The following is a 9,895-nucleotide window of genomic DNA, read 5'->3' on the forward strand; positions in this document are numbered from 1 at the left end:
GACACTCCGACCTCCCCCCCCCCCGCCCTGGCCCGCCTTGGCTTCAGTCTCCCGTCACCCCAAGGGCTCAGGTCAACCTCCCCCTCCGGTCCCAGTTCTGCCCGGGAGGGGATAACAGGCCCTGCTAGTGCCCAGAGCGTGGGAGCTGGCGGGTGAGCGAGGAAAGGCGGAGCGGGGCGGGACGGGGAGGGACGGGGTGTATCCGTATAAACGTGTGGGCAGCTGCCTGGCGCCCGCGCTGCGCTCCGACGGGAGACCTTTCAGCACCGCGGCCAAGGACATGGCTCCGCCCGAGTCCTTATCCCTTGTTCGCCGCTTCTGGATTTCGAAATCAGTCTCTCTGTCTCTGTCTCTCTCCACTTTCCCCTAAGACAGGGGGAGAATCACCTTGGGCATCTCTGGGTTGGTTTGTTTTTCTTCTGTCTTTCAGGATCCTGGGCGGAGAGCGCCACCGAGGAGGGCCAGATGCCGGCGGAGGCGGGGCAGCAGGCGGACGGTGCGTGTTCCCACGGGATGAAGCTCAGCTGGGACATCAACGACCCGCAGATGCCTCGGGTGCGTGAAACCCCCGCGCGCGCGGCGCTGTCCATCCAAAGAGGAGGGATGTCCTTGCAGAGACTGTGGACAGACCTCACCTCCACCCCCAAACACACACCCCTGAGAGTCCTCCAGTGTACAAGGACTCCACAAATGGCAGAGCTGGGTTCAGAGATGTGCCTTCTCCCAGCTCTTACCTCGCGCTTGTTAGAAAACACGCCGAAAGCAACAGGAACTGTCAATCAGGCTCCAAGCTCCAGGTCATCTGGCGGGAACCGGACACCTCGTCCTTCACTTTCTTTTTTTTTTTTTTAACATCTTTATTGGGGTATAATTGCTTTACAACGGTGTGTTAGTTTCTGCTTTATAACAAAGTGAATCAGCTATACATATACATATGTTCCCATATCTCTTCCCTCTTGCATCTCCCTCCCTCCCACCCTCCCTATCCCACCCCTCCGGGTGGTCACAAAGCACCGAGCTGATCTCCCTTGTGCTATGTGGCTGCTTCCCACTAGCTATCTACCTTACGTTTGGTAGTGTATATATGTCCATGCCTCTCTCTCGCTTTGTCACAGCTCACCCTTCCCCCTCCCCATATCCTCAAGTCCGTTCTCCAGTAGGTCTGTGTCTTTATTCCTGTCTTACCCCTGGGTTCTTCATGACATTTTTTTTCTTAAATTCCATATATATGTGTTATATATATGTGTGTGTGTGTTAGCATACGGTATTTGTCTTTCTCTTTCTGATTTACTTCACTCTGTATGACAGACTCTAGGTCTATCCACCTCATTACAAATAGCTCAATTGCATTTCTTTTTATGGCTGAGTAATATTCCATTGTATATATGTGCCACATCATCTTTATCCATTCATCCGATGATGGGCACTTAGGTTGTTTCCATCTCCGGGCTATTGTTAAATAGAGCTGCAATGAACATTTTGGTACATGACTCTTTTTGAATTTTGGTTTTCTCAGGGTATATGCCCAGTAGTGGGATTGCTGGGTCATATGGTAGTTCTATTTGTAGTTTTTTAAGGAACCTCCATACTGTTCTCCATAATCCGCTGAGTCTCTCCTTATCCATTCTTTGCCATCCACGAGAAAGGTAGGGGAGAATCTTGGCTAATGTAGACATCAGTGCTTCTCACGCAGCAAAACTGTGAGATAGGACCGTAAATCTCGGTGACCCGACTCTTATTAAACAGCAGGACTTGGGCCATTAGACGCCTGCCCCGGCTGCCTGGATGAAGCACGGCTCCTGGGGGGGCCTCTCTAGTCATGCCAACCAGGGCACAGGCGCCCGGAGAGCCCCTGGAATCCAGCTTTTGGACGCAACTTCTGAGATTACTTCTCTAATAACAAGGAAATCACCATCATCCGTTTAGGGTGAATTTGTTTTGTTTTGTTTTAACGGAACGAAGGGGTTTGGAGTCTAGTACAGGGAATGAGCTGGGCAGTTATAATTGGTCATACTGGTTTGGGGAAGAACTGCAAAGTGACTTTAAAGTCCTGGGTGTATAGGTGGAGGGAGAGTTAGGAGCGACCTGGGAAGCATTCGCAAAGGCGGATTCCTGGCAGTGCTGTGGTGTAGGGGTAAGAGACTTGGCCTTTATTCAGCACCTACTATGTGCCGCATACAACAATTCATTAGCAAGGTCATCTAGCCTCTCAAAGTGATCAGTACTTTTGGGGATGTACGTATTTGCAGTAAGTTTGTTTATTTTCAAGTCTGCCTACTTTAGAGCCACACTGTGCCATTTTTGTGAAAGTGGACCACAGTACAGCAAGGGCATCTCATTCTCACTGACTTCTGTCCGCATACATCTTCATAGGAAAAAAAAAAATCTAATCTTGCATTTTAGAAATGAGCCACATCCAAATAAGGGAAGGATGGTTCCTCTCATGAGTATTATTCTGGACTTCCCATGCAAATGTGAATCATTCTTCCTCTGGGAGATTGGTCCTTAAACAGAGAGAAAGTGTGTGTGTGTGTGCGCGCGCGCGCACGCGTGACATCTCAAAAGAGGCAGGTGCACTGGGCTATGGAAAGAGAACTGGAGAAAGAGGATCCTAGCCCTGCTCTGACAAACCGAAGGAGGACGAGCTAAACCAGCTGTATGACCTTGAGACAGTTCCTGAATTTGCCTTAGTCTCAGGTTGCTCACCTGTCATCAAGCCGTGGAATTAGATAACAATCTTAAATTGTCGTCCAGATCTACTGTCATGTTCGGTGTGTGCACGCTTGTCTGTATGTGACCACATGTGCTCCCCTGCACCAAGACCTTAGAGCAAATGAAACCCAATCTAGGAGTCCTCCATTCTTGTTTTGATTTTAAAATGCAGTCTCTGTGTCTTCATTTTCAGTGGCACTACTTTGGTAGTGGGGGTCTAGTCTGTACCCTTGCAGGGGAGTGCGAACAAAATATTCTCTTCTGGAAAACTGTCTATTCGTTACTAAGGTCCTTAAATTGAAATATTCACTTTAAACACAAAGATATAGCATTTAGCGTAAACTTAGAGTTGCTAGCACATCATTATATATTTCATTTGTGATGTACCTTAAGTTAATGTATTGACTTATGTCAATTATATTTCTGAGAAAAGATAAATAATGCCTATTAGTAATAATAATGATTTCAACAATATCTCTGCGGTTTTGGAAACAAAATTGCCCATTTACCTATTACTGTTAGAATGTACAATACTAACGTGGTACACAAGTCTGAATTGTCCAACTAAGAATACTTTTGCTTTGCAGATGTTGGATCTAATTATCCTGGGCTGGGGGAAGAGAGAGAAGGTGTACATGGCTTATTACTGTAATAATAGTTTTCTGAGCCTCTATCATACCAGGAAGGTCAGTGGGGCCTGGCTGCCACAGATCTTCTTTTTAAATCCCAGCTATGCCACTGGAGAAGGTTATCCATCTAACTTCCACTTCCTTATCTATTAAATAAGAGGAAGGATGCCTAGGAGGCAAAGTTGTTGTGAGGATTGTAGATACTGCATAATGTGGTTTTATGGGCCATACTGTCTCTGTCCCAAATACTCAGCTCTGCACTGTAGTGAGAAAACAGCCACAGACCCTACATAGACGAATGTACATGGCCATGTCCCATTACAACTTTATTTATGGATACCGAAGTTTGAATTTCATATGATTTTCGTGTGTCACAAAATGTAGTTCTTTTGATTTTCCCCCCAACCATTAAAAAATATAAAAATCATTCTTAGTTTGTGGGCTGTACTACAACAAGTGGCAGGCTGGATTCGGCCCACGGTCCCTAGTTTGTACAAGAACCATATTGCAGTATAAATAATGCATAATGTGGACAAAGGACCACCAAATGTGAATAGTAAAGCAGTGCTCAGTATTTTACATATACCATTATTTTAGCCATGCAGTTCTTTGTGTAGTAGAAGGACAGTCCATATTGCTCTGGGAAGAGGTTAGCTTAGCAGGCTCCACCAAATGCTTGGGCTTACCTTATGGTTAGGCTGTCATCATAACACCCTTGTAAACCTGGAGGGCTAATTTGGGAAACTGTTCATGTCTCTCTGATGTTGTGCTGGGTATCAAGCCAAGAGCTTTTGAAGAAAAAGCACTAGATGGAAGTAAAGGTATTTACAGGCTCAACTGTATGTCAGCGATAGAACTTTCCAATCACTTTTTGCCCTGGTGCTTTACTGATTAACTAGAAAATATCTGTAACATTTAAATACACCGAGAAGTGGTATAACATAGTGGTAAGGAGAACAGGCTCTGGGGTCAAACTGTGAGGGCTCAAATCCTAGAGCCAAGTCTTACTAGCTGTGTGACCTTGGGCAAGTCAATGAAGCTCTCTGGTCTCCATTTACTATTCTATTAAATGGGGATAATAATAGTACCTATTGTCCGTATGCAGTATGAAGGCTAGATGAACGAATACATGTACAGCTTTTAGAATATAAGCACTATGTAAGCATCAATTTATAGCCAGTTGTCAGAAGGGCATACACAGGATGAGTGACATTTTGTAAGAGCACAGTTTCTGGAATTAAAAAGACCCAGTTTTACCCTAATGTGCTTGGGGAAGATTAAAGCCGTGCTGTCTCCGGTTTGGGCTTGAACTTGACTACCCGTCCTTCTGGGCGCCTTCCCAGGAGCCAGACCACTTCGACCGCTTCTGCGAGTGGCCGGACGGCTACGTGCGCCTCATCTACCGCAGTGGCGAGAAGAAGGCGCAACGCCATCTGAGCGGCTGGGCCATGCGGAACACCAACAACCACAACGGCCACATCCTCAAGAAGTCATGCCTGGGCGTGGTGGTGTGTGCGCGGGACTGCGCCCTGCCCGACGGCTCCCGTCTGCAGCTGCGGCCTGCCATCTGCGACAAAGCCAGGCTGAAGCAGCAGAGTGAGCTATGGGACTGGGAACGGGGTGGCCTTGCGGTCGTGAGTTCCCTATTCCCAGCGAATTTCCCCTTCCTTCCTTCCGGAGGGTCTGGGGTCAGGTTGTTATTACTATTTCTCGCCTCTGGCTTTGCAGAGAAGGCATGCCCCAACTGTCATGCTGCTTTGGAACTGATCCCCTGTCGAGGGCACAGCGGGTACCCTGTAACCAACTTTTGGCGGCTTGATGGCAATGCAATATTTTTTCAGGTAGGTGGGGGGACACCACAGTTTGTGATGGACATTCTCATCATGTCACAGGGACCAAACCACCTGCCATGTATCTCAGGAGCCCTGGACCAAACCAGATACAGCTCTGGTGGCCAGAAATAGGTGCTGGGGTTCCCAGGGCCTTACCAGGCTCCTAGGAATTAGTTCAGCTACTGTGTGCTCTCTAAGGGGGAGAGGGTGAACCTACTTATAGTTGTTTTCATATGGCAAAAGGACTGTTAGGTCATCTTTTAAGATGTCTATTATTGGTGCAGTTTTATTTGTTCAAGAATTTTTTTCCGGGCTTCCCTGGTGGCGCAGTGGTTGAGAGTCCACCTGCCGATGCAGGGGATGCGGGTTCATGCCCCAGTCCGGGAAGATCCCACATGCCGCAGGGCGGCTGGGCCCGTGAGCCATGGCTGCTGAGCCTGCGCGTCCGGAGCCTGTGCTCCGCAACAGGAGAGGCCACAGCAGTGAGAGGCCTGAGTACCGCAAAAAAAAAAAAAAAAAAAGAATCTTTTTCCCTGTCTCTTGGAAAAAACAAACAACTTGGGGCACTGGGAAAGGCACACTCAATTTTTGACCAGTGTTGCCAGCTCCCCTCAGAGAAATAATGTGATTCATCTCCTTATTAATGCAGGCCAAGGGAGTTCATGATCACCCAAGACCAGAGAGTAAATCAGAGACAGAAGCTCGAAGAAGTGCTATCAAGAGACAAATGGCTTCTTTTTACCAACCCCAGAAAAAGAGAATTCGAGAACCCGAGGTAATAGGGAGCTGACATTACACTTGTAGTCTGTGTTCACCGTCATCACAAAATGCACTGAGAATTATGTAAAATATGAATGCCATACCTTAATTTAAAAGGTTTCATTTTATGTGAAAATTATATACCTCTAACAATGTCATTGAATCAACATTTTGAATAGGTTTCCAATTCCTTCTTCTTGATAAAAAAGCAGAATATCTCTACAGTTAATGATAGAGTGAGCATGTGAGCTGACATCCTAATACAAGGGCAATTATCCAATGGTCATACAGAAAGAAATAGGTGCATACCAATGACTGAACAGTGCATCTTTGAGAGGGTCCTTTTCATTATTTACATAGAACAGATAAAATTTCTTTGGGCAACTTGATCCAGTTTGGCTGTTCAACCACAGTATGCCAAGGAGGCAGAATATTAGTTGGAGGATAAGAGACACTGGGCTTGTTTGAGCACCTTCTATGTGCCACGCACATAGGGTTTAAGTCTTACACGTGAATTGGTCACAAAAGCCTTAAGAAGAAATTACTGTTATTAAGCCCCATTTTTTAACACCTTTATGGGAGTATAATTGCTTTACAATGGTGTGTTAGTATACATATAGCCCCGTATCTCCTCCCTCTTTAAGCCCCATTTTTAAGTGAGGAATCTGAGGCTCAGAGAGGTTAAGTAACTTGTTCAGTGCATGAGGGACAGTCAGGATTTGAACCCAGGTCTGCGTCAGGCTCCTGAGCCTCTGCTGTTATGCACATAGTATAGGGAGAACAGACCATCTGCCACTCAGACCCACCCTGCCTGGCTACCACGGGCCCTCCTAATTCAGCAGCGTGGAATCCAAGCGTGAGCTCAAGCTGTGAAATTCCCGGACCATGCGCTCAGATCATGTTTCTGAACTCCTAACACACAGCCCACCAACCGAAAGCTTGTTATTTGGTCGGTTGACGACCGTTACAGGTGAGGGTGTCCACGCAATTTACATCTTTATTTACAAATAAAAATTTGTGTCATTTCTTTAGGCAGGAGAGAATCAAGATAACGGTGGCCATTTCAGCAACATACCTTCCCTGGAGAACCCAGAGGAGTTTGATATAATTCCTGACACTGGCTTCCCTGTTCCAGGGCAGCCTTGCTTTTCCTTTCCAAACTCGGATGCTTACAAAGCTACCTGTGACCTAGCTGCCTTTCAAGGAGATATAGTACCACCCTTTCAGAAATATCCAAACCCAAGAATCTTTTTGCCTAGGCCACCCTGCAGCTATGAATTGGCAGGCCCTGGTTACACAAATTCAGGCCCGTATTATCCCACCCTTTATAAAGATGCCAGCAGTATTCCTGATGACACGGACTGGGTTCATCTGAATGCACTGCAATACAATATCAACTCCTACGGCAGCTTTGAGAGAAGCTTTGATTTCACCAGTAAACAGCCTGGCTGGAAACCAGCTCTTGGAAAAGCTGACCTTGGGGAGAGCACTGACCATGGACAGTTCCAGGCCGCGGCCGCTCGCCCTTATTACAACCCAGAGCTTCCCTCCAGGTACCTCACGACGGCCCCGCCATCTGCTCCAGCCCTGCAGACAGTAATCACCACCACCACCAAAGTGTCCTACCAGGCCTACCAGCCCCCTGCTCTGAAATGCTGTGACAATGTGCGGGAAGTTACGAGCCTTTCTGGCTGTAACTATGATTCTGAAAACACCCAAATGTCCATCTATCTGGAAGACTTGGACCTTCCAGCTACAGTTGCCATGGCAGCCTCTCCAACAGCATCACTTCCTTTGAAAATTCCTGGAGATTGCCGGACCATCAGACACACTTTGCCTTTTCCTCAAGACTCAGCACCCTCCTGGACGGACGGAGCAGAGACGTGGGATGTGTGTCCATCTGGACCGGGGTCTACAATTGGTTATTCAGAGAGAATCAGTCCGTTCTTTAGCTATGACCATGAGGACTTTTGAGCAACAGTCCTGGGGCACAGCATAATATTGGTCTCCATGCAGGCGGTAGAACATGACGTGGCAACTCTCTCTTAAGTTGGGAGATTCATTTAGCATGCAAAGAAATATATACATTATATATGTATATAGATAATAGTAAAACCAATTATCAGCGGAGTAAATTATAGGTTGGAAATGTTTAGATAATCTAGAGAAATCTTGCACAGTATTTTACTTTTTTTTTTTTTTTTGCCATGCCACTCGGCTTGTGGGACCTTAGTTCCCAGACCAGGGATCGAACCTGGGCCCCCTGCAGTGGAAGCGCGGAGTCCTACCCACTGGACCACCAGGGAAGTCCCTGCATGGCATTTTCAAACCCACTACAGTACATAGAATTAGGTCTGCAATGAGACTGTTCCAAATGAACAAATAAGCATGAAAGTTAATGAGCTAAGTAAGTCCATTTAGTTTGTTAGCTGGAGTAGAAGTCAAGAATCCTGGCTCTCACCCCAAGCCTTTCCCCACTGGATCATATTAAGGAATTTCACAAATCTCTCTTCGGCCCTTAGGGGTTGTCAAAATAGCCTCGGGAAGAAATCTTTACAATCTTATCTCCTGAGTCATTTCCTAAGATTTTACTTAGCATTTAAAACCTGTTAAAATAACTTCAGGAAGTAATTTTGATCATTTTACCTGCAAAGTATATATCTATAGCTTTTTAAGAAATCTACCGTGTTGCAATGATAAAGTGCAGTTGTTTTTAAGAGAATTTTGTTTTCCAGTATCAGCTGAACACCTTTTCTTAACACTGATGAATGTTTTCCTAACAGAGACAGCCTAACACTGATGATATGTATTTGATTCATTTTTATTGTACTATAATATACATTTTCTCCAGTTAGGTTTCAAAATTAGAATAGAGATGTTTTATTCAAATTTAGCTTTACTGTTCCTTTGTTACTCCTCATAAATGTAATTGATAATGTTATTCAATTAAACATAATGAAGACATTTAAAAATAATGTAGCTGATGCTTGAGTTATTTCAAAACAAAAATAGGAAAAAAATGTTCATATTATAACCTGGGAAACAGTTGTTATAATAGATTAAACATATTAGTTTATTTAAGTTTTGTACTTTTAGAAAAAACTATTTGCTATGCTGATTACGGAAATCCTCTCTGAAACAGTGTGCATACGTGCGCGCACACACACACACACACACACACACACACAACTTTTGCACAGCTCCCAGTGCTTAGTGAAAATATTCAGTTTTCAAATAAAAACAAACTATGTAAATAAATTTTTGAGAATGGAGTGGGGGAAGGATTATCCTCAAATTTGCATAGAATACCCAATTTGCACAACTAAATTGCAGTAAATCAGATGCCATTTTAAATCTTTGAGACTTACATACTGCTCACCTGATTCAGAAAGCCCTCATACACTGATGTAGTAAATATATGCAGTACTGGCCACAAGATTAAATAAATATCATCACACGCCTATTCCCTAGCCAACTTTTTCTCAAAGGAAAGGACGCCTAGTACACTCATGGACTACTTTTTTCTTTAGACTTCCATTGCCAAAACTCGCAGCTTCTAATCATACCTAACATTTATATAGCACTTACGTGGGCCAGACACTGTTCTAAGCCCTGAACATGTATTAATTTATTTAATCTTCATAACAGTCCTCTGAGCTACCTGAGAGAGGCCAAATGATTTTCACAGTAAGTGGCAGAGCTGGAATTTGAATTCATCTCCAGAGACCCTGCTTTTAAGCACCACATTACATTAGCTTTGATTAGTTATTTATCAATGAAATCCCATTCGTACTTCGCAAGTATTGTACTTGGCATGAAGTAGAGAGTTTTATTACTTCTAAGTATTTATGTCCTAACACTGGAGGCAAAGGATCCCCGCAGTGTGGGTAGAAAGGGCAAGGATGGGAGTAAGCAGACTCTAGGCAAAGCCCTGAGGTAAGCACTTCCCGAAGTGCGGTACAA

At 45.0% G+C, this 9,895-nt stretch overlaps 1 protein-coding gene across 1 annotated transcript; it reads left to right on the forward strand.

Moving 5' to 3' along the window:
- Window positions 1-465: 465 nt before the first annotated feature.
- On the forward strand, window positions 466-7,934 carry GCM2 (glial cells missing transcription factor 2; the record flags this gene model as incomplete). The annotated part of the gene is made up of 5 exons (XM_082847634.1): window positions 466-555; window positions 4,685-4,937; window positions 5,070-5,182; window positions 5,823-5,948; window positions 6,965-7,934. The coding sequence occupies 5 exons, from the start codon at window positions 466-468 to the stop codon at window positions 7,904-7,906; spliced, it is 1,524 nt and encodes a 507-aa protein (XP_082703760.1). The 3' UTR covers window positions 7,907-7,934.
- Window positions 7,935-9,895: the final 1,961 nt, after the last annotated feature.

Source organism: Leucopleurus acutus (genome assembly GCF_964270905.1).
Source record: "Leucopleurus acutus genome assembly, chromosome: 10".
NCBI classification, from domain to species: domain Eukaryota; kingdom Metazoa; phylum Chordata; class Mammalia; order Artiodactyla; family Delphinidae; genus Leucopleurus; species Leucopleurus acutus.